The 24,909-nt window shown below is 42.8% G+C and overlaps 3 protein-coding genes across 3 annotated transcripts; 2 read left to right on the forward strand and 1 right to left on the reverse strand.

The window, feature by feature from the left end:
• Positions 1 to 459: 459 nt before the first annotated feature.
• Positions 460 to 5,770, forward strand: phyh (phytanoyl-CoA 2-hydroxylase). Its single transcript, XM_070928955.1, has 9 exons — positions 460 to 563; positions 1,088 to 1,143; positions 1,666 to 1,776; positions 1,989 to 2,157; positions 2,490 to 2,571; positions 2,887 to 3,068; positions 3,150 to 3,299; positions 3,436 to 3,570; positions 4,726 to 5,770. The coding sequence occupies exons 1-9, from the start codon at positions 498 to 500 to the stop codon at positions 4,777 to 4,779; spliced, it is 1,005 nt and encodes a 334-aa protein (XP_070785056.1). The 5' UTR covers positions 460 to 497; the 3' UTR covers positions 4,780 to 5,770.
• A 3,093-nt stretch (positions 5,771 to 8,863) lies between these two features.
• Positions 8,864 to 15,016, forward strand: ucmaa (upper zone of growth plate and cartilage matrix associated a). Its single transcript, XM_070929153.1, has 5 exons — positions 8,864 to 8,969; positions 9,995 to 10,054; positions 10,148 to 10,243; positions 12,933 to 13,031; positions 14,540 to 15,016. The coding sequence occupies exons 1-5, from the start codon at positions 8,912 to 8,914 to the stop codon at positions 14,626 to 14,628; spliced, it is 402 nt and encodes a 133-aa protein (XP_070785254.1). The 5' UTR covers positions 8,864 to 8,911; the 3' UTR covers positions 14,629 to 15,016.
• Positions 15,017 to 16,194: 1,178 nt separating this feature from the next.
• Positions 16,195 to 24,325, reverse strand: mcm10 (minichromosome maintenance 10 replication initiation factor). Its single transcript, XM_070929164.1, has 18 exons — positions 24,180 to 24,325; positions 23,719 to 23,762; positions 23,341 to 23,631; positions 23,012 to 23,218; positions 22,713 to 22,856; positions 22,397 to 22,604; positions 22,110 to 22,275; positions 21,698 to 21,865; positions 20,407 to 20,523; positions 20,056 to 20,252; positions 19,637 to 19,731; positions 19,202 to 19,315; positions 18,578 to 19,072; positions 18,155 to 18,285; positions 17,880 to 17,993; positions 16,694 to 16,839; positions 16,538 to 16,580; positions 16,195 to 16,438 (listed from the first exon to the last, which is right to left on the reverse strand). The coding sequence occupies exons 2-18, from the start codon at positions 23,723 to 23,725 to the stop codon at positions 16,355 to 16,357; spliced, it is 2,727 nt and encodes a 908-aa protein (XP_070785265.1). The 5' UTR covers positions 23,726 to 23,762; positions 24,180 to 24,325; the 3' UTR covers positions 16,195 to 16,354.
• Between the last annotated feature and the right edge of the window lie 584 nt (positions 24,326 to 24,909).

A 24,909-nucleotide genomic window follows, 5' to 3' on the forward strand; every position in this document is an offset into this window, starting at 1 on the left:
ACTGGACAGACAGCCATAAATATAACTAACATGACGTTAAACGTTTGGTTGTGTGGCGCCACCTGTTGGATAAAAGCTTCAGCGACTATAAATAATTCAATCCTATTGTTGAACATTGGTGACACAGATTGTACGCCTGAATAAAAAAAATGTTCCTTGATCTCTAACACTAAATTATCTAATTTTCCTGTTTCCCGTTGGAGTCACAGTGTTGATATTTCACTCCAATCTTAATGTTCAAAGGGTCAGTTCACCTAAATAACAAAAAAACCTATATTGCCATTTGTGTGTGTGATTTGGGTGAACTTATTACCCTTTAACATATCATCTTTCCTCAGAATAGTCAGGTTGTATAGACCTGCGTGAAGAGCAGCCTTCACTGTACTGACAGTGAGAGTGTGAGTGTGTGTTGTCACCACTGCTCTTTGCCCCAGTCAGACCTCTAACATAGTGTCCGTGTGTACAGGGATCATACCGGGATAGGACCTGACTGGAAAATGTCTCGGGCTGCGGAGAGACTCAGGCTGCTGATCAATCATCTTGATCGATCACCCGCCGAGATCGTATCCTTTTATTCTGCTATGTTAATATATTGTATCATCGAGGCTCCACATGTAACGGAACGCGCTGAACCGCTAGCCGACAGCTGCACACCGAGCGGCGGACAGCTCTGGCTGGCTATGCCGAGGTCCCGCGGACTACAGCCGGCCTCCGGGAATATGAGGAGAAACACAGGACTAATTCACTGGTATTATTGTTTATGAATGCTCTATTAACGTTTGGTTCTTGCACTCATAGGCACAGTAACGCCGTTATTTTGAACTGAGGCTGCCGCCATTGTTTCTGTACGTTAGCCGTTTGGAGGTAAAGGTTTAAAGTCGAGCAATTTAAGAGTTCTACAAAACTGCAGGCTGAATGTATTTGCAACAGTGAATTGAAGGCTCTGAATGTAATTTGAAAGCATATTAAGCGCAAGCATTTTATTAAAAGTTAAATTATGCTTTTCTATTTCCTTACGTTTCACTCTGTCTTAATGGGTTTTCAGTTATTTGCAGTTGTCACTGTTTCCTTGACTGATTTTCTTCAGAGAGCTGCACCTACTTCTGCTCAAACCTTCACCTACAGTCACCCACAGAGACTGAGGTAGGAACACCTTTACCTACTTTTAGTTGACATTGTAATTCCACCAAAGCATTTGACAGCCTCAGCAGTTCCCTGTGTTTTTGTATCCACAATTATACAATCAACGTTTATATTCACCTTTGACACAGTTTCTCCAGATAACCACTCCTGATGTCCCACTTTTCTGCGGTCTGTGCGTAATAGCAGTAATTGCTGGTGGTGCGTTCAGATTCAATTCATTCAGAAGGCAACATAAAAACAAACCCTACTGTTGAATCAGTTTACTGGCAATTCATGTTTCATGTTAGAAAGCAGTGTTTTGTTTAAAAAAACACCAGTCCCAGAAAACTCTTACATATCCTCCTTGTTATCACCACTAGGAGGTAGTGACAGCTTTTTTTCCTTAGCCAGCAGCTGGAATTTACTATAAAAACTTGAATGCAACATTCACATGCACACTGTCTTTCAATCCTTTCCGTCTACCTGACTACACACGACTTACATATGGTGATATTGTTGTGTGTTATCACTTTTTTTTGGTAGGTACTCTTTTGATACCGACTTGCTGACCCCAGAACAGCGACTCTCCTACGAGGAAAATGGCTTCATCCTCATCAAGAATCTGGTGTCTGAAGAGGACGTCGACAGGTTCAGGTGACCATCAGAAACTCTGCAAAGAAAATAAAGCTTTTCTTGCAGCGTGTGCACATTAAAACATCACATTTAGTGGCTTAAAATAAAATGCTTAAGTTTAATGAAATCTAAAATCTAAAAACAACAACTCCACATGGAAAGGGGTAACTTTTTTGGACCTGCAGATGTATTGTGAGTTTGCGAATGTGATCGCTGTGTGTGTGTGTCTTCAGGAAGGAGTTTGAACGGATCTGTCGACAGGAAGTGAAGGTTCCTGGTCTGGTGGTGATGAGGGACTTGGCAATCGTTAAGTCAGAGTTCGTTCCGAATGAGAAAGCGGTCTCCAAACTCCAGGACTTCCAGGAAGACCCTGAACTGTTCCGGTACTGCACTTTACCTCAGGTACAACACACACACAAGTAGATCACAACATGTCCTTGTTTTAATCTGTTGGTTCAGATCCTTTTTCTAAAACGTGTTGAACTTGAAGAAGCAGTGTGTCACAGGTTAAACATCTCTACCTGGATATCATTGTCAAATTATTTGGTATACGATGCACAGGTTTTTAGTAGTAGTATCAAAAAACACACAGATTTAATCCAGTCATTGTCTGCACCAAAACTTAGGCCACCAGAATAAACTCTCCTATTTTTTTTCTTTTGAAAAGTAATTTAAGTTTTAAATAAGTTAAACCTGAACACTGTTGGACAAAGACATGTGCTTTTCTATGTCAGATTCTGAAGTATGTGGAGTGTTTCACTGGACCCAACATCATGGCCATGCACACAATGCTGATCAACAAACCTCCTGACACAGGTATGGAGCAAGTCAATAATATTTACAATAAACTGGCTTTCGTTTGTCTGGAGAACCACTGGAACCACCTCAGAGATCCCTTGACCTCTATTTGGGAACTACTGTATTAAAGGATCCCTTCCAAGTTTCCCTTTCAAATTAAGCCCCATCCAATTTTAACCAAATATCAGCCATCCTCAGTTCAAACTTAAAGGTACCCGATGGAGACTTTGACCACTAATGCAGAATGGAGCAATGTTTTAATGAGTGGGTCCCTGTTTTGTACAATATTGTCTCTGTGTTTTGAGATGCCTCTCGTGTCTTCTGCTGTTTCAGGTAAGAAGACGTCCCGTCACCCGATGCATCAGGATCTGCATTACTTCCCGTTCCGCCCAGCAGACAGGATCGTCTGCTCTTGGACGGCAATGGAGAAAGTGAACAGGCAGAATGGCTGCCTGGTCGTCCTGCCGGGAACACACACCAGCACACTGCAGGAGCATGACTACCCCAAGTGGGAGGTATAAACACACACACACACACAACATTATACGAGGAAGCAAGAGGTGCACACGCACGAACACCGTCTCGTGGGTCCTCAGGGTGGTGTAAACAAGATGTACCACGGAGTGCGTGGCTTCGACCCGCAGCACCCCAGGGTGCACCTGGAGATGGAGAAGGGTGACACCGTCTTCTTCCATCCGCTGCTGATCCATGGTTCTGGAATGAACCAGACGCAGGGCTTCCGCAAGGTACTACGCTACACATAATCAGGATTTTTTTATGCTTTTATGTTTGTGAGTTACAAAAAGCAAATCATCAACAGTAGACGTGCAAATTGTTCGTTTAAAGATGACGTGAAGTGTGTGAACATGTGTGTGTTCCCAGGCCATCTCCTGCCACTATGCCAGTGGTGACTGTAATTACATCGATGTGAAGGGAACCACACAGGAAAACATCGAGAAAGAGGTGAAGGAGATCGCGGCCAGGAAGTACGATATGGGCGACGAAATTACCTTCATGGTCAGACATTTACATTCACAATAAGATATACAAAAGGCTTGAAAGTGTTTGATTACCTCTGGATCTTTCGATGTTTTTAGATTGCAGTCTGACAAAACATGTCAACAGATAACATGAGAATGGATGACAGCATGTACATCGTTGATATTTGGCTTGTAGTTTCTAAATGTGACTGTTGTTCTCAAGCATACACTTTAAAGCTTAGCTCAATGAGAGGCCAGTGATGATAACAAATTCACCCTATTGGAGAAAACCTAGAATCAGAGCCTACAGGTGGATGGAGGTGGGGCTGATGAAATTCAAGACTTCACAGTGAGATCGAGCAGCGACGGATGGGAAAAGTCCTGAACTAGCTTTTTGGATATTTCATACAATTCACACGGATAAAAAATAAATGTAGAGTGTTGATATGTGGCGTCTAAGCTCTGATCTTGTCAACCCCCCTGCATGTATACACTTTAAAGCTTAGTGCGATGAGACAGCAGACAGCAGTGATAACAAACTTAACCCTTAAGGGATTGGACACAAAGCCAGACACTAGCTATCTGTAATGTGTAATCCTCTTATGTATGGACCAGGTAGCAGGGGACACGTGATCTTTCATCTACCAGGTACCTCTGAACAAGGAGAGGAAAGTTTTCTGGTGAACATTTTTTGCTGGGTACGCTCCCAGTGATCCACCTGATATGCAGCCGAAGCAGAGCACGCAGAGCAACTGTGAGAATGACAGCATGGTATAACTCAAGTCTGGTAGCAATAACAACATAACTAGCTGATGTCTTGTTGTTGTTTACAAGAAAAAGAGTACAGTAAAATCCCCACATTATGCGTGTCTGTCATGCGCTACATTTACTTTGCGGTCAGCCTCTGCAAAGCGACAGGCATTTGTATTTGGAAGCCATCATCGGAGAAACATAGTGGCACGTCAGCGTTGTTACTTGTCATTATCATACATATAATGAAACAGAGTCGCCAAACTTGTCATAGTGATGCATCTTTAGGATTCAAGTAAATATGATTTGACTAAGAGCAACAGTGAAAATACTTCGTTTGGGTTTAACGATGCTCAGTGCTTTGCATCTTGCTCAAAATGTCCATATATCAGTACTAGTTGTAGTTGAACTTACTGACCCTTTAACACGGTTTCCCCTGCAGGATACCTGGGCTTTCCGAGGCCGCCTGGTGCAAGGAGAGAGGATCTCGCTGTAAAGACACCACAGGCGTGCGACGGAGAAAGAAAAAAAAGGGTGAAAAAAAGATCACTGAGCTGAAATTCGAGCAGATTGATATGGTGATTGGATAAGAAGCAGCAGTTCACACAGACACAGAAAGTGTTGCCTTATCATGCAATCCCTAATCTCCTTTTCGTAATGGAGGAATGTAATTCTTAGATTATTTATTGTTTATTTAACCTCCTAAGACCTGGCATCCACATGCATGGACATCACATTTTGGGTTATACCATAATACTTAATTCTGCTTATATGGAAATTCAAAATTGTCCCCGTACGCAGAACCACATCATGTCAACGGATGATGCTTAGTTTTTATACTTATCATGTCCCAATAAGCCCAAATAGCAAAGAGAAATTAAGATAGAGCTTGGGTCTTAGGAGGTTAAATGAGGCTTTAGAGTTTGTACTCGTAACATCTTGGAAATGTAATCTAGGGCATGTTCTAACAAAGAACATAAAGACAGGAAAATGTCAGTTACCTTATAGGCAAATCGCTACACAGTCCGTTGGAGAATAAAGCGCTTGACAGTCAGAACACATCCTTCATGCTTTACAGCATTTTACAGCACAGTTGAAATCGCACTTAAAAACAGTGAAATAGTGTGAACGCACCTTGAAATCTCTGTCAAGCTGTTTCATGAAAATGGAAAGGGATGTTAATTGTGCACATGGACGAGTTTAAAAAAGATGAGTTCACATGTTGATTAAGAAAAGTAAGTATTAATATGTGTGAGAGAGAGAGAGATAAAGCAGAGTGTGAGAGAGAGAGAATAATGAAAGCTATATTTAAGCAGAAATTATGTGAATAATCAGGGTTCATTGTAGTTCTTGTCAGTTAACGCTAACAGAGGCCTTGACCTTATACTGCCTTATAAATGCATCAACGTGTTAATTTTCTCATGTCTGTTTTTCTAGCATCTTGCTGTGATGAATGTAATTAAATATTAATAACGTTAATAATAAAAACAAATGACTGCTACAATAATGAGACTTTGTTTTGATTTCCTCTAAAGCTTCAGACACAGAAACACATACCTGCCCCCCCCCCACACACACACACACACACCTGTGATGTCATTTAGTGTAGTGTAATTTACAACAGTTATGTCATACGATTATAAATTCTACAACATAATTCATCTTGAACATAATCTTATACATAGCACACAATAATCCAGTTCATAACACAATATGCAGACTATGTTAAATCAAGTAATGGATCTCGGTGTTCGGATTGGTTTATGATTTATTTCTGTATTGATTGATTGATCTGAGAAATCTCAGAAAGTTCACATTCCAGTCCAGGTGATAATGACACTGAGACACCTGAAAATGTGATTTTTAACTAGAAAACTGCGTTGCAGTCCACTGGGGGTGAGATTGTAAATGATGCAACCAGAGAGAACAGCTCCAAAACACAAGGGATCATGGGTAGGAGGGTCATGCGAGGAAAGCTGAGCTGAACAAAATAACGTCACATCAGATATGACTGGTCTTATCGGCACTCTTGCGGTCTTATCTGCAAGAGACAGATTTGTTTTCAATCTTTCAACGGCAGGATGACAGGTTACAATAACCAAGACGGCCCTAGTTGGTCTGGAATTGGGCAGCACTAACCTAAACAAATCAAATTTCAAAAACATAAAAGCTCATTTTGGATTCTTTATTTTACAGCTGAATTTGCCTTCCACACATGTTAAAATCCTACACGCTCTTCTAGGTGCATCAGAGAAAGTTGCTCAACACAGACCGACACTTGGACCCCAACACATGTTGGTCTCAAGAGGGTTTGGCTGTTTTCAGATGGAGGCCCGGTTATTTCCTGGCTCTCCGTGCTGGAGCCCGACAAAAAACACCTAACCCAGCACATCTGAGAGTGTGTGTACGTGGGTGTATTTAAACAGCGTCTTTGTTCAAAACCCATGGGAAGCTCTCAGCTCTTAGTTTCATTCAGAAATGCAGGAAATTCATTCGCATGCTGGAGGACTGAAATGAGGAGGCTTTGTCGGCATCACAGAAGATGGTGGCCTCACACACACACGTATGAATGCACTCTTAAAAACAGATATGATCCATACAGTCTGATATAAACATTAGCAGAAATGTACATATATACACCCATATAAGCTAAAATGTGCACACAAAAAAAAAATATATATATATATATGTGCATATGAAAACACATTTGTACGTGCTCACACATTCATATAAATGTACAAATGCACACACAGCAAATAGTTTCTCACACACAGGTCTAACTGCAGGCTCATTTACTGCTAAATGTTTCCCAGACTCCAGATCTGTCTGTCGCTTTTCTGAGCAAAGCGGCCTGTCGTCTTTGCCCAGTTTCCTTTGGAGGAAACTGAAACACATTTCAGATTTCACTGCATCGCACACAGTCGAAGGGAAAATCCCAAACTCCTCACATGCAGTTCAATAGCTCGCAGCATAAGGTGTGCTGAAGCCTGAGATCATTCCAACGTGGAACGATAATTAATGGGTCCAGTACAGCATCAAGATGTTACCACCTGCACACGCCTGCAAGGGAAATATACACCATTCATATAGAAACAACAGAGCGTGTCATAAAAGCCAACAAAAGGTATAAAAAGGAATTTCTGAGCACAGCAGGTCTGTTCAATTCTATGTTATTAACTTGCATTATATAGTGGGATTATTTTGCACCTACACATTATTTCTATCTATAATATTATACACATACAATTCAATATTATATCTTCTTTTAGGGATTTGGGGTTGATTGATGAGTTTTAAACTTCGTCAAGCGGACTTCAAACTGCAAACTGACCCGTTTACCTCACACAGTTCAAGCTCAGTGAACTTTGGCCAGCAAACTCAAATTTAACCCGTGATGCAAAGAAAATACACAAATCATGGTATCTCTCCACGAACAGCTAACGTGGAAGACTGCATGAACTCCATCCACCTACAGACACAAAAGGGCCATTGACCTCCCGGATGAGTCTTTGATAACTGAGCGGCTGGTGCTGGGAGACGTGTCAGCTCATCCACCCATATTAGACAGCATAAGAATTTGAAGATATTTGGCCAAAGAGATGCATCTCGAAGCTAACGACATTTGACATTAGTTGATGTCCTTGTCCTCTCTCTTTAAAAAAAAGGGACGTGAAGTGCAGATTGTGGCTCTGTCTGCTGGTGTGATTACTTAATGTCTTGCAGCAGTCACCAAAGCAGCAGACCAGCCTCTGTTTCCTCGGGTTGTAGTCCACCCTGACCCCCTTTTTCCTCTCTCAGAGTTACAAACAGAGGCAGAAAGTCTTCATCGCCGACAATACTTTTGTTGTTGCAGATTGCGTCTTAACTCTAGATTCTGTGTAAAAAAATCCTATGAAGACAGAGAAAACAATGCATTTGATATAATTCACCTCAATTTCTGCATGTTGTGTAATTTCCCCCCCCCCCCAGGGCTCAATAAAGTATTTCTGATTCTGATTCTGATTTAAAGCTGCTGTAATCAATACTTTTATATTTACAATGGGTCATATGACTATGTGCAATGTGAAAGGGGTTGCTCACAGTGACAAACCCACAGAGGATTTTTTTGCTTTGTAAGGTGATAATATGTTGTGTTTACAACTTGTTGTGCACAACAAGCATTTCCAGGTTTAAGCATTAGAAAAAAATGCTGCACACTCAGATACCGCAATCTAGCAGTAATTGCAACAACATCTTCGAAGCTGTAATATACATATATAATGATTACTGTTTATTTATTTTTTGATTAATCCAATCAGGTGTTCAAATCGAACCTCACATTGCAGGATTTCTGGGTATCACAGTTTGAATCCTTTCATCTCTGTACCCTAACCCTGTACAGTGTTGTCTCCTTGATTTTTGGCTTCCATCAACTGCTCCGTTCTTCTTCTCCCTTGGGTCAAATGAAATTCCAGCAGCTTCCCTCCCCTCCTTGAGCCTTTCTCTTCCTCTTCCTCCTCCCATTTCTTCCACTCTCCCTGCCTCTCCCACCTTCCTCCCTTCCCTCCCTCACCGTTCTCTCCCCTCTCAGTTCAGCTCAGTTAGGTGTGCTGTTACGTCCAGCAGAGTTCTTGCATTCCTCTCTCAAGATGTCCTGGACTCAAGTCTTTGTGCTCTGTTCGCTCACCGCCCTCCTCATCTTCACCTGTGAGTACCTTGTCTGGGTGGGTGGGGAAAAGGGTGGGGGAGGTTGGGGGAGGGTGGAGGGTATTTTTGGATTATACATCCTCAGGGGAGATAAGCAGAGCAGTTCTGAGAGTATAATACACTGATGTGTGCTGTCATCCTGTAATATGGAAAAAAAAAACATCGTAACTCTGGTAGTATTTTGTTGCCTTGAATATGACCTTGGACCTTTTGTGGATATCAGAGTTTGAATCTGTCACAGTTCATTTGTGAAGTCCACATTTATTTTCAGATTCCATATTTCTATAACTAAATTTGTACAATAAGTGCTGATTGTTAAATCTAATCTACAACTGAACTGACTCACATTTGCATTAAACTTGTGCAAGCTTTACTAAGTTATTAATGTCACGGTTTCAGTGCTTTCAGAGTATAGGCAAGTGAGGAAAGTAAGCACTGTATGTTGGGCTATACGAGCCAAAGAAAACAAAACAAAGAGAGAAACAAAAGCCTGCAGCCTAAATTTCGCCCACAGATGCCCAGTAGTCTTCGAGAGGACAGCCTGAATCTCACGATGAGATATTTGTCCAGAGGGCAGCTGTGACCCAGACCGATCAGTGAAGTACTGGATGTAGTATAGAAAAAAACACAAATATGAACTGAGCCTTGCCAGACCACAGTGAGTGAAGGGAAATTTGGTAGATGGCAAGGCTAAAGCAACACCTTGTAGAGGACAATTCACGTCTCTTTTGGCACAAACATCAAACACCGGCTATCTATTCTGTAGATGATAGTAGATGAGGCTTTCATGGTCCGCCATATCATTGGGATACAGAAATAAGCACGTATACATATTCTCAGATTCTTACACGTGTGAAAATCTTACGCACATTTAAAGATTAATATATACATTTACAAATACGCACGTACGTGTTGAGATACAGAACTCTCAACATGTATTTTCTAATCATGTTGTGACAATATTGGCCCCATACATATGCTTTAGCGTAAAGATAGGAAATTATCATTTCTCCTTTTCCTCATAGTTTCTAGTGTGGTGGAGGGTGCAGCAGTCCGGGACGACTCAAAATCAGGCGATCCTAAAGGTGATACCTGTACAACCCTTTTAACTATTTTACATAACCTCGCCCCGCACGTCCTCCTAACGTGACTTTCACCCTCTGACCTCTGACTTTTAGGGGCAGAGCAGCAGGTGTTCATGCCCGAGTCGGACGCCTCCAACTTCTTCAAACGCCGCAGTCGCCGCTCAGCCCGATACTATGCCGAGCTCCAAGGTAAGTTCAATATCTGTTTAACGTCACAGCAGTTGGCTGCCAGGAAGAAATTGATTTGAGCTGTCTACTTGAGGGCTGTCCATCAGCTCGCCACAGTCTGTGGTTTGTAGATGGGGGTGGGGGGATTATATTTATTTATATTTGGTGTTATGTGTTAGATTTACCCCAATTTGGGTTGATGTGGCCATACTGTGGGCGGTCTAAAATATGACATGTTTGGCCTCCTGTAGTGTACTTGTGAGTGTGTGTGTGGTGTGGGAGTATTGGTTTGTTGGTTTGTAGTTGGACTCTGAAGATGATATGGTTTGAGGTTTTGACTGCAAGCTGTGAAGGTTCAAGAGAGAAACACAGAGAGAAAGTAAAGGGAACTCAAGCAGGTGTTATTCTATACAGTAGCAGCTTTTCAAATGTGACACGCACACACACACACACACACACACACACACACACACACACGCTGGAGGCTGCAGAAGGAGTAACAGGGTAGTATGGAGCAGGCTCTCGCTCTCTCAGTTTCTCGGCACAATAAGCTCATTCTTGCACTGCCAGCATCCTGTGCGATACACAACGCCAACACACCTCAAACTAAATGAAGAAACACACAGCAAACACACAGGAACTTATTATCATACTCTATCACCGAAATAACTTTTCAGAAACTAAAGACAGGATTCCTGTACTCTTTCAGCCGAGATAAAAGGGTAGCAGTGGTCGGACTTGCCAAAATGCTGTTGACAACAGTGATTTCCATCTTTTCAGTAAAGAATGTCCTTGTTAATTCATCTCTTTTTCTAGTGGAAAACCCATCAGAGCACTAAATGTGGGCCTCGGCTCTGGACAAACAGCCCCACATTCTTGGGGAAAAAACACAACACTTAGAAAAGGGCTGATTATGTCCCTCGCCAGCTCGGTGCATGAGAACCTGAGGGGGCAGCTGTGTGAGTGTTTGTAAGGACAGGTTGCACAGGGTACTCCTGAGAATAGCTTGTTGTGGTTTGTCAGCCAATTTCATTATTTCATAATAATAAACTTTTTAACCTGATTTAGTCGAAGATGCAGAAAACCACCATTTACTAGAGAGAAATGTATTTAAAAGAACTCGGGTATATAAAAAAATATTTCCAACAGATGTTGGATGATTGCATAACCAAATGAGACAGTTCAGTGCATTTTTTTTATATCCATGGTTGCCTATTCCAAACATCCTATGATTTTCGCCCTGTATGCCTTTCCTTTCCTTTTTGATCTTTTATTCTGAGGTCAAGGAGCAGCGGTTAGGAAAGACATTATTTCTTAGAAATTTCAAAACTTGTGGTGGAGTTTACATAGTTAGGTAATTAGAGTAAGTCTCATGCTATCATTTTAGCATACTCCATGTTCGATAATAGCAGGCTAAATGCTAATGAGAAAACAAAAACCCTACTACAGGGTGGAACACCAATAATCTAACCCTCAGCTAAGAAGAGGACCCAGAAGGAGCTAATACTTGATCCATTTATTTGATTTTGGAAAATAGGAAACATTTGCATACGAGTCAGAATGGGATAATTAGAGAGGCAGCACAAATACCCGCTAACAGGCATGTAGTTTTACATGTAAAGTTAGTGTGAAGGTGGGTGTGAGCCATGTTTCCTACAGAGCAACTAAGCCCCAAACCGCTGGCCTATTTGGAGGGAAAATAAGTCTGCAGAGGGGATGCAGGTCTGTGTGTTTACATGAAATGTTGTGATGTAATCCCTACACCTTTCACAAGCTTGTTGTGATTCAAGTTAAAATGAGGGACTAAAAGAAAAACACAGACAGCGTAGTAATGTCTAATGTATACAGTGGCTGCCCTGTACCTGCATGGGTGGGGATGTTTGGTTTGTACAGTGATGGAGGAGGAGCGAGCTGCAGGTGTTTACGCAAATGTCTAATACATTACAGTAAGTGGGATGGGTTACCCACATTCATTTGCTTTTAACACCACACTAGATCATCAGTTTAAAATGTTTGATTCTGTTTGAGGTTTTCCAGTTAACAGGCTGCACTGAGGCACGGCTGTGCTTTGAGCTAAATGCTATTGACAGCGTGGCAACATGCTCACAATGACAATGCTAACATGCTGATGTTAGTGGAGTGAAGTGAAAATTTGACCTGATGATGATGATGTTTGATGAAAAGTCAGGGATCACCAGCGTTTTTACAATTTTACAATTCATCCTCAGGGGCACCAAGAATCTGTATACCAGATTTCATGGCAATCCATCCAGTAGTTGCCGAGATATTTCACTCAAAACCACAAATGGCAACCTCATGGCGGAAAAGTCAAAGGATCATCAAAGGCTGTAGGTTTCATCCTCTGGGAACCATGAATGTCTGTATAATATTTGGTGCCAATATATCTGGTAGACGTTGAGATATTTCACAAAGTGAAAATTCTGACCTGCTGGTGATGCTAGAGGAAAAGTCAGGGAATCACCAAAGTCATTAGGATTCATCCTCTGGGGACCATGAATGTTCGCACAAAAGCCGGACCAAAGTACTTTACTGATCGATCAACAGACCAACATTTTGCCATCCCTTGAGCCATGCCACTAGCACAGTGAAAAATCACACAGCAGACAATACATTGGGTTGTTTACGGAGGGAACAGTAGTGAAATCTTTGCCTTACTTCTCAGCTTTCTTTTCCCTTCTTCTCCCCAAAGCCGAGCAGAGGGTAAGGCTCGCCACAGACGAGCGGAGGAGGGAGTACAATGAGGAGCAACGGGATGAGTATGAGAACTACGTTGAGGAGGAGCGTGATGGTAAGCCCTGGATGCAGCTGCTTTCAGTTCCATATGCTCCCTCGAATTGCGGGTACAGCCATCAGAATGCTTGAATGACAAAATGGAAGACAAACAAAAGCAGAGATTCATTCCAGCTTTGGTGAAATAATAGAGAAATAGTCCACCATCAAACCCTGATTTTCACCCCTCCCACAGAGGACTGAAAATACAAACATTTCACATTAAGTGTATCTCAAATGATTTTGTTCCGAGACATTGAATGAAACACAAAGATGAAGCACAGAGACTTTAGACACAAGCTAATTTAGCAACTTTGTGTCGTGTTGTGAGGGCTGACCTAAATTGATCCTTACGAAAAACCTTACATCTACTTGAATGTCAGTCGTCACGAGAGGGCTCACTAGAGCTCCAGTTTGGATCTTGAATGAACTTCACGGCACCCACGAGCCTCTGGACCACAGCGGGGTGCCTTTGACTCCACACCAAATCAAAGTGTCCATTTGTGGTTGACCCAAAGCTGACAATCTTCCCTGCGGTTGTCTGTCTGGTGTGATATAGTTGCAGTGACGGTTTCTAAACTAAGAACTGCTAACCATAAAGATGTGACTGGGTTTTATATGATACACAGTGGTTTGGGTCAATGAGTTGTTACAGGAAAACAAAAAGATCTCCACACACACACACACACACTAAGGTATAAACTCCCTCATTGGTCATAAGAGCATAAATGTCAAAACTCTTATTTTTCATGTCTATAGATTGTTGGCTCTTTATGCTGCATTTACACCATGTTGAAATCCTATATATGCCCACTATTCCAAGATGGTTACCCCCATTGCTAGCTATTTTTATCATGTTACATATTTGTAGCGGGTTATAAACAAGCGGAACTGCCAGCAATACGGTGGCTTTTATTGTCACTTTTAGTTGGTTTCACCAAGAATTATAAACTACAACTAACTAATTAATGGTTTTTCATGTATATACACGATAATACATATGCAGCTTTACTAATACTAAAGTATGCACCTAGCTAAATGCTAACAATTTAGAGCACTAGCACTAACTACATTGGACTTAACCTGCAATAAAACACATCACTGACATATTAGCAGACAGCAGACACAGAGCATCATTAGCTTTCATTTGGAGCCAATATTCACTCTCCTTTTGGCTCCGTTTCGGTCTCCGGTAACTCTTGAGGGAAACATTTGGCTCTTTAGTTGCCGAATGCTTCACTATGTTCACCGGCCGGTCGCTAATTTTGTTCACAGGTAAGTTAGCATACAGCTAGCGAGTTCATCAGAGCTGTTTCGCTGTACACAGCTGCCCTCTTGTGGCCGAACAAGCTGATGAGAGCGGTGAGAGTGAACCACAGCGGTGAAGTTGTGGGCTGGGGAGCTGGGTGATAATTCTCACTGCGATCGTCACTACAATCGACCCCTGTCACATAACAAGTAGTCATGTGATCCTTTGTTAATACATAAATATTGATGATAGCCACTTCAACTTTCTTTTCTCCACAGAGCAGAACGAGAGATCGAGGGAGGCGAATGAGCAGCTGCGGGAGTATCACTACGACGGCCTCTATCCCCGCTACTACTGGTTCCACTGAGCTGTGGGCCGTGGAGGGCCGGGCTGCAGCACCTCTCATCGGAGCAGTGCAAATACTGCCATCAGCTTTACCTTGTACCAAAGGGGATTCCTGACTATTTGAGAGCACGTGCTTAAGTTATCTCCGTATTTTTCCTTTACTTTAAATCTACGGGATTCTTCTCTTTTTATTTTTTATAAAAATAAATGGTACAATATGTGTCTCCACGTCAAACTGTAAAAATGTATTAAAAGTGCAGTTTTTGTATTGTGAGCTACACTTTATCATGCATGCTTGTTTTTGCTGCCTTTTTTTTTTTTTTGTACATGTACATACAAGCTATACAATGTCCTTTATGTCAGCCTTAGGCATTAGCAGCAATAAATCAACCTCTTACATCAACAACTGACTTGTTTTGTCAGAGGGGGATTGTAGCTTTATTTTTTGCAAAGAAGCTGACTTTATGTCTTTAAGTCAAAAATGACAAATATAGATAGGTTTCCTGATTCCCAGACCGCTGATGTGTTTGAGCTCTGTCTGGTATTTGGAGTATTTAAAAGGGAGGGAGGCCGTGTGGAATAAAAGAGAAGATGAGGTGAGCTGCAGAAGTCATCAGGCTGAAGTGAGTTCCACATTCCAGAGTGGAAATATTAGACGCAAACTGGGCAAAGGCGGGACAGAGGAGGGAAACAAGAAGCAACGGGATAATGAGTGCAAATCAAACCCTCATAATTATGTGGCATGGCACTCCGTACTTGCTAATCACACAGCTTCAAAACCCAAAAGCCTTATTTTATCTCTATACTGTTATTCCACCTCAGACCTTTCCTGTTCATGGCCATGTGGATTGGCTCGCAGACTTGAATGAGCGCCATCTGGCCTCAACAGTCATCATGGCTACACATGGAGTCTGTTAGAGGAGGTTTTTGTCCAGATACAGGAGACTAGTTCAGTCCCTACGAGCCACATATTTTACTGTCAAAGAAATATGAAACAGTAAGTGGGTTTCTTAAAAAGCAGTAAGTACTGTTATGTCCTATTGTTACATAAGCAACCTGCCTCATCTTTATACTTCAGTGGGTTCCTACATTTCCCAGGGTACCCTTCAACAACCTGAGCAGGAGAGGCACGAAAAGGCTAGTATCTGAACAGGACAGGCCTGTTTCACAGCAGACATTTTGACTTGCCATAGCAGGAAAAGCACAGGTGTTGCTAATAACATTAACAGCGGTGGCTCTGTTCTGGGTCCATGACAGTGAGCCAACATGTTTAATACCAGGATCCTGAAACTGAGGAAGCTAAATGGCATTCAACCATCATTTATTATTTACACCTGTGCTTCTCCCAGTGAAGAGGTCTTTTGGGGAAGAGGACTATTAGGCCAACAGTCAGGAGAGCAATCATTACATTGGAAAATTGGTTAGCCATCATATTATTCAATCAGAATTAAATGATTCCATACTTTCCAGATCTGCACCAGAATCTGTGTGCTCGGCTTTTCATTACTAGTGTTCTAACAACTGAGTAGAAACAGACACTTGACGGGAAACGTTGCAAATTATTACTTTAATCATCTTATTTCCAGCACATCCAATATTGCCACAGACATTCAAATCTCCATAATCAATGACAAAACATTAAGCTTAAAAAAAAATCATAATTCATACAAATGTAAAAATGCTATGAAGACTCTTAAATTACAAACATAAAAACACACGCTGTTCCCTCAACAACCAGCTGGCTTCTGTCACTTCACGCTGCTGAGGAACTTGCCGTGCTCCTCTCCTCGAGGCTGGAGAAGCTCTCCGCCGATCTTTGGTCCAGCTTTCTCCTGCAATAACACACGAAGAGCAACATCAGGTCTGTTTTTCTTTCACAACAGTAAAATGTGTTTTTTTGTCTTTTTGTCTGAGTCGGAGAGAGATTTTACCTTCAGCATCCCATCGCGCTCCCATTTAAACAGACCACAGTTACTGAAATGGTAAAACAACATCAATACGTTACATGTTATTTCAGTGTTTCCGTGATCAGTGGGATCCTCGAAATCACAGGGATGAAAAACATTAGGGGACAGTAAGAGTCTTACCTGCAGTGTTTGTTCGGCAGTCTGTCAAGAGCGATGGCTCTCTGTCCACAGGGACATTTGAAGAAACGTTTCATGGCATCGTGCCAGCGCAGGTCATGATTCTGCTCCACACAGCGATCCGCCGGCTTGAAGTAGGTGTAACTACACTGGAAGCAAGGGAACATGGGAAATAACAGCTTACTTTTCCTATTTCTAACTGTGAGACAGTCAGGGGCTACAAATGAACTCCACCATGCTCACATATACAGAAGCCCTAAGTCTGATCTAAATTGTTTTCTGTCCTGTGTTCATGACTTAAGAACGGGTGAAAAAAAATAAATCATCATCTGTGGAAAAAACAAATTTTACCATGTTCATTTTTGTGGTGTTTGTTATTGTAATACTCCTTCTGGCCACATGAGGCTGAAGAGCACCACCCATGTTCTAAATGGATTACACGCTGATAAAAAAAATACATTTCTAGCCAAAAGAAAGAATGACAGTAATGTTACATAACTTGCTAACACAATATACAGTAACTTGTGTTTAGAGTGTGTGGAGAAATTAAATTCACCTGGAAGAAAACATGAATGCTTTTAGACCTATTCAGAACATGGGACGGTGGTGCACTGCAGCCTCTTGTGGCCGATATGAGTATTACAACTACAAACAACTGAAAATGATCTTGGAAAAAATGTTTCACCTGCCTTTCATATGTTCTTGAGTCATTAACACAGGAGAGAAATAATAGAAAAAATAGATAATGTTGCTACCTTGGTGTAATAATCATAAATCCTCTCAGGGCTTCCGTACATTTCAATTCAATTCAATTTTCAATTCAATTCAATTCAATTCAATTCAATTTTATTTATATAGCGCCAAATCACAACAAAGTCATCTCATGACACTTTACAAAATAGAGCAGGTCTAGACCGACTCTTTATAATGTTATTACAGAGACCCAACAGTTCCCACCATGAGCAAGCACTTTGGCGACAGTGGCAAGGAAAAACTTCCTTTTAAGAGGCAGAAACCTTGAGCAGAACCAGACTCTAGGTGGGCGGTCATCTGCTTTGACCGGTTGGGTTTTAGGGAGAGAGAGAGAGATCCACATTTATGATTATAACACCAAGATAGCAACATTATCTCAAAGATCACCCTATATAGCACATTTCTATATTTACAGAACCAAATGTAATGTAACTACCTTTTTACAGGTAACAGCTCGACACTTCATCTCTCTGATGCCCTTCATCTTCTCCTCCATCTGCTCCTTCTTCACCAGAGCTTCAAAGTAGCGCTCCTGCAACTGGTACTCCGCCTGAGAGAGAGAGAGAGAGAGAGGAGATTTAGAAAGAAATGTCTTTAATTCAGACACACGAGGGAGAAATCAGGTCTACGTGCAACACCTGTACATCAAAACCAAAACAAAAAAACACAGAATGCTAATAGATGCACGCTGTAAAGGGCCACTTGTCATACCGCCTGTAGCACAACCCCGTGGCGGGATTTGGCGTTGAGGATCTTTTGAAACTCCTCTGACTGGATGTAGAGGAGCTGATCTCGCTTCTTCTTCTCAGCCGGTTCCTCCTCCTGGTTACTGGACAGTTCACCTGCACAGCGAGTAAAAGGACAGGTTATAACAAGCAACAATAAAGTCATTTTATATACTTAATTTACATTTCTTCACATTCATTAGTGTGACAACAAAAAGTGGATTAAAAAGCAGACAATTAGAGAGGTAAACTAAATGGTCTGCAAAAAGAGAACAATGTTGTATTAAAACAATACCAAATAGATTATTTGTATAGTGGTGAGTTGTACAAAAAAAAGATTTAAAAAAGAATATCAGAATGACAGTATGAACGATATCTAAATATATAAAGTGTGTGTGTGTGTGTGTACCTTTGGGTGACGTGAGATTCTTCTCCACTCGGGCGTTGATTTCAGTGTCGTTACTCCTCTTCCTCTTCACAGCATTGGGGTCTTCCTTTTCAAGCCCCGCCCCTTTGGCTCTCAGCTTCTTCAGAGCAGCCAGCTTGGCGGCTGATAGGCTGAGAGCGCTAGGGGCGGGCGCCGGCGGCGGGCTGTTCTCAAAGAAGAGGATGTCTTCGCCCTCAGAGAAGCCTCGACCCAGCGTGGGGGTGTGGGGAGCCATGGGGCTTTGGGTGGCCTTGGGGACCTCAGAGGCTGCTTTTGGGGACATCAGACCACCCCGGCCCAATGAGGACGACGGCGACCCTGGTCCGGCCCCAGCTGAGCTCTGCAGCACCCTCTTCTGGATTTCGTCCGCCCTCCGCCGGCGGCTCTGCAGAAACTCCCGCTGCTTCTTTTTCTGCTGCTTCAGCAGGTCTGAGGCTGAGATGGACTGAACTGGAGCTCCAGCTGCGTCTTTGGAGACTGAGGATAAATAACAGGTTAACAAAGGTGCAACGTAAACACCAAGCTACTATACTGGTGTCATGTGGTAAATATTGATATCTTGTAAAGGAGCAGTCAAAGGCACAGAGATATCTCCAGGTGGCGTACCTGATTGGCTGCCCTGTGTTAAGTGCTTCTTCAGCTGCAGAGCTCCGGGTGTTGGCACCGACAACAGGCTCTTAAATTCATTTGAACAACCTGAAACTTCACCGGACTGCACGGCTAAAAAAAACCCCAAAACAGACAAACAAGAAGAAAAAATGGGTTTCCTTTTTTACTTTTACAGCCGTTCATTCGATGTTCTCTCCCTTCACAGCATACACTCTTGATATATAACTGTGATAGAGGATATGAGGGGAGTTTCTTTTCCTTGTAGTACATTTAAGCTCAGTATAAAATACTACAGGACATATAACAGGTGTACAAAGTATAAAGGGATTGATCGACCCAGTTTATCAGGCCAACAAATATGCCAATAATATGTCAGCAGGGTTTAGTCAAAACGGACAGTCTTGAGGTTTGAGCGTACGAGCGAGTCCTTACCCAGCCTCTTGGCCCGGTCGACGTGCTGAGCCGAGCCTTTCACAAACAGCTTGTCCAGAGTCTTCTGGGTGGGTTTGTTTGGTTTGGACGCCGTTCTGCAAAACACACGGACCCGTTACTGAAAACGTCAGGCGGCTCGAACTCTGCCTGCTCCCACACAGTGATCCTGGCTTAGTAAGTCGCAGTTCGCCTGCGCAAATTGACTTCAACACACACACAGTGAAAGTGCAAATATAATTGCAGTCAGAATCCAAACTGGACAGGGCTGGGACCTCAGTATGTGTTATTGTCTGCTGTCTTTAGGATGCAATCAGTAGGAGTTGACTGCGCAACTCCTTAGATTGCACACGTAGGGGCTTTCATTATTACTGCATTACTTATTATTATTATATGAAACGACGACTTGCAACATCACTCACAGTGACGAGGCGCAGGCAGCTGAGGACACGCCGCCGTAGTAGAAGCCGTCCTGACACAGCCGATCTCTCAGGCTGCCGCCCTTCACCTTCACCTTGTTGGGAGCTTTTCCGGAAAACGACGACTGTAGCTCGGCCCTCTTCGAGCTCATCTTCTTATACTGGGCCTTGACATGATACTGACAAAACTGGCACTCGTACTGTAAAGCACACATAAACAAGGGGGCTGTAAGACACCAAGTCATACTGACACACACACACACACACACACACACACACACACACACACACACACACACACACACACACACACACACACACACACACACACACAGCAGGAGAAGATGGACCCACCATGTTGACGATCTGGGAGCAGGGGTCTCCGTTATTCTTCATGGCCTTGCAGGTGCTGTAGTCCTGAGCTTCACCCATCAGCAACACCTTCTGTGGGTGATCGACCGTCAGGCTCACCTGACATGTGTTCAACACAAGCTTTTAGTTTCTGGAAGGGGAATCAGCTTACAGTAGTAACAAGTGATGCTCAAAGTATGAAAAATGTATACAAGAGTTCCTTTCTTTTGTTGCCTTGTCTCTTTTATTTAGTCAAATGTCTTTTCATTATGACTGGAACTCATTTTATACTTCTTATTATTTTTGTCTTATAGATTTGTTAACCCATTATTTTTTTTGTTTTCAACCTTGTAGCCCAACCGACGCTGACTCCAGTGACATCACATGAGGACACGTATTTATTGGAGTTCCCCTTTAAGAGACAAAAAGTCCAGCTTGATTTAGTTCAACACACTCGAGGCTGTGTAATGTGACTGGGACTGCATGAATCCTCGTTGCTTCTTTCTTTTGAGATTAGAGGCTGTGAACTCAGACTGCCCCAAGTGGGTGGTAAGTGTGTGAGTGTGAGTACGAGTGTGTGTGTGTGTGTGTGTGTGTGTGTGTGTGTGTGTGTGTGTGTTGTGCAGTTGGGAACAGCTTTGGCTTCCCTCGCCACATTCCTCTCTTAAACATCTCAGTTTGTCATGCGATGCTGACACTGGCAACCTTACTGGCTGTTTTCACCAACACCACCGGTCTTTAACTGGCTGACGCTTTAGTTGCCAAACCAGTCACAGACAAAAAAGAATTATCATAAAACAGATTCAGTAAAACATAAATAAAACAAGGATATCACTTTACCACGAGGGAGAAGCTGTTCATTTTCAAGGGTAACAAGCAAAGAGTGACACGCAATGTCCTTCTGACCCAGTTTTCTGTCACCTGGTTTGGACCTTTAGACCTCTCTGCTCTTCTAACATCTGTGCATAGGCCATCGTTTTTGTAAAACCAGCGGAGATATTGCATGTAAGAATTAAATCTGCCATGTCTTTAAGAAACTTTAAAGCAGAAATGAAAATGACCAGCTACACTTCGATTATACTTAAATCACTGCAAAATTAATCTCTCCTAGATGTGTTATTTCAACTTAATCCATTATTTAATGACCCTAATATAACGGCAACATTCTCACATTCATTTGCAAATCAAATTCAAGCATCTTTTAATGGCGTTTAATTCAGATTCTGTCAGATAGCAATGACTGTGAATGTTAAGACCAAGAATACATCAGCTGCAGTACAGACTGTCCACTCACCCCGTCATATCCATCTTTCGGCTTCATGGGGTTTGGGTTGAGGATTCCGATGACGGTGCCCGGCTCCGTCTTCCAGTGCTCTTTATGGACTTCGCCGAACAGCAGCAGAGACACATACACTTCCAGGTTGTGGAGGTCATTCAGTTTCCAGATGCTGAAGGTTTTGCCCTGCAGAGAGGAAGCGCTCAGTCACAAACGCGACAGCACACAGTGTTCCCAATACATTTTACGATTCGCTAAATGTAACGTTGGATGGATTTAAGTGCTGTGAACAATGAAACCTCATCTCTTGGATTTCCCGCCAATCATTTGAAAGACAAATAGGTGTGATTTTGTAAGTGTTTACACATTGAAGTATTCAGCAAAACACAGAGGATTAGAACCAGGTCGAGAGCTGTGAGCATAGACCTACACTGCTGCTGCTTTGTGGTGTGACCTTGCTGACCAGCACCGCGAAGGTCACCCAGTCGCTGTCCTCCAACTTCTCCCGAGTCAAACGTTCCGGCACCTGGGACAGACGGATCAGACGCCGGTCAGCCATCTTGCGGTCCATCTCGCTGGAGGAAACCCGCGGTTTTCTGAAGTGGAAAAGAGCCCCGATTTCAGACTGAAAGCATGGATTTGTTTGTGTGTATGAGACTGAAAATTCAGGCTTTCAGCTGCTGACTTTTTTATTTGGTGTCACTTCAGTGTCCTCACCTGAGACGCAGTCCTGAGTATTTCTCAATAGCCACGTCTTTAGGAAGGGGAGGTAGAGAAGAAGGTTTAGGCTGCCCCACTGGTGCAGCTGGTGCAGGTCTACTCTGGGAGGGTGGAGGTGAACGCAGATGATTGACACCCTTGCTGGAGCTCTCTAATGGCTGGAAGGAGCTGCCAATCTTAATCTCCACCAGTGGCCCTCTGTCTTCTGATGAGAAAACGGTGAAGAAAACAAACTTAATCCATAACTTCCAATGATGAAATTTGTTCAGTAATTCTGGTTTATGTAAATGGCTGACGTAAGGTTAAGTTTTACCTGGTGGCGTGCTGGGTTTGGGATGGTGAGCTACCCTGGGTTTGCGTTTGAAGGAGTCAGCATTACTCAGCTGGTCCAAAAAGTCAGAGGAGTCCTGGAGCTTCAGACTCTCTCCTCCAACTGGAGTGGATGAAGATGTTGCTGCTGTCAAAAGACAAGGAGATCAGAACCACTGCAGTTATGCGCAGTTGTTGCGTCTTCATCAAATTATTCTGTACCATGTAAATAAAAAGGCAAAAGTGGCCAGTGGACTTCAGGATTTGTCAACCACTGTGGCTGGTGAACAACAAAACGTTTACCTGCTTGTGTCTTGCTCTTCTGTGCGGCAGTGGCTGGTTTAGCCTGGGTCAGTTTGGAGGTTGACTGCCTGGAGGGTGTCGGTTTGGGGGTCACTGGTTTGGGACCAGCTGATCTGCCTGCAGTCGTAGCTGGAGTGGTAACCTTCTGGCTTGCCTCCAGCTGCTGCTGCAACCGCTGCATCTGCTCCTGCATGCGCCTCATCTCCTCTGAGGAAGGAAGACACAAAGCTCCGCTGACTGACGAACAAAACAAGTAACACTTAACGGAACTAAATTCCATTGAATGTCAACTGGAAGCAGATTAGAGGAGAGACTGCCCCGCCACAAACCTTGTAAATCCTCCGTAGACCTGTCCAGGCTCTCACAGGCCTCTCCTCCACTTGCTTTTCCTTTAGCGTCTCCCTCTTCGGGTTCAATGTCGTCCACATCTCCAAAGAGCTCCGACACTGCGTCTTCCGTCTCCACATCTTCCTCCTCGACGCCCTCTTTGTACTCTTCCTCATCATTGTCGTCGTCAAACAGGCCGTCCAAGTCGTCTGCCTGCTCCCGACCGCCCTGTTCTTCTCCGACGCCCTCGCTCTCGGCCAGCAGGGCCGTCAAAATGTCCAGATCGTCCTCACCTGGACAGAGAGGCCATGAACTGACTTAATGTCTTGATCCATTCATAAAGCTGCACTTGAATGTGTTTTAAATTCCATGATACTTACTGTCCATTTCAGGGTTGTTAAGGGAGGTGCTGATTTCAGATGACCTACATGAAGGAAGACATTTATATTATTTGTGTGGAGTGAAGGAAAGAGAGAGTTTGAAATACAACTGAATGCTTTAAATGTTTCACTGAACTGTTCAAGACAGTCATAGATTTGCAGTAAAGCTGGCACACAATTAAAGTGTGTTATTTACTGTATATTTCGGGGTCAGCTTACCTACATCAATTGCACCATATCTGTGCTCCCTTGTCTGCCGCCACAATGACCAGAGGTCCCTACTTACGGTTTAATCTCATCTTGTGTAATGTTGTATCCCAGCTTTATGACAGTTTATCAGTACAATGCTTTCCGTTACATCACAAAAATGTTGTGTTCGTATGTATGTTAGCGACTGCACTTCCTGTTTCACTGTGTTATTGGCACTTGTTTATTCAAAGATAATGAGACAGCCAACTTACCTCCGGTTCTAGTGTTAACGATACAGCTTTGTGTCCTTTGCCAGCTCGTTAGGGTTAAAGCAACTTTGACTACGTCCAACCCGCCGATATATTCCTTATTTTACAATAATTAGCAGTACTCTTAGCTATGTACAAGTCATGGCTTATAGTTTATAATTTAATTTAATTTAAATTACACATGAGTCCCGTTTTCTAATTCTTACAGCCTGCACTGAGCGAGGGAGAACATCTAAACTGGCGCTAAACGAAGGACCCCACCGTGTTGTCAAAGCTCTGATAGGTGCCCAATAATATGCCTAACTAAAGAAAAACTTTTATGCGTCTTTTCGGCCTAACTCTGTGGACTGAATTACTTCAAAGTAAATATTCTTGTGAGATAGAATTATATTATCAATTATATATCAAGGTGTGTTTACAATTCTGAGGGCCTGATGTAGTGGAAGAATTTTGCCCTGAAATTTAGCTCCCAGGTAAACCTTCCTTTGAAGTGGCTCTTGGATGTATTACAAGAACTTATTATACATAATTAGTATACATCCATGCAGTGGCTACGTGCAAATGTAGCTTTCCTCGATACATTTAGGCCATGCTGTCAACCCTTTCCAAACCTCACCCACAGCCTTACCCTACGCATTTGATGGCTGGGTTAGTAGCTCAGGAGTAAGTGTGCCTGGAAGGGTAATTTCAGGGTTAAAACGACGAAGATACGCCCCTTAAAGACGTCAATTGA

Source organism: Enoplosus armatus, chromosome 22, assembly GCF_043641665.1.
Source record: "Enoplosus armatus isolate fEnoArm2 chromosome 22, fEnoArm2.hap1, whole genome shotgun sequence".
NCBI lineage: Eukaryota > Metazoa > Chordata > Actinopteri > Centrarchiformes > Enoplosidae > Enoplosus > Enoplosus armatus.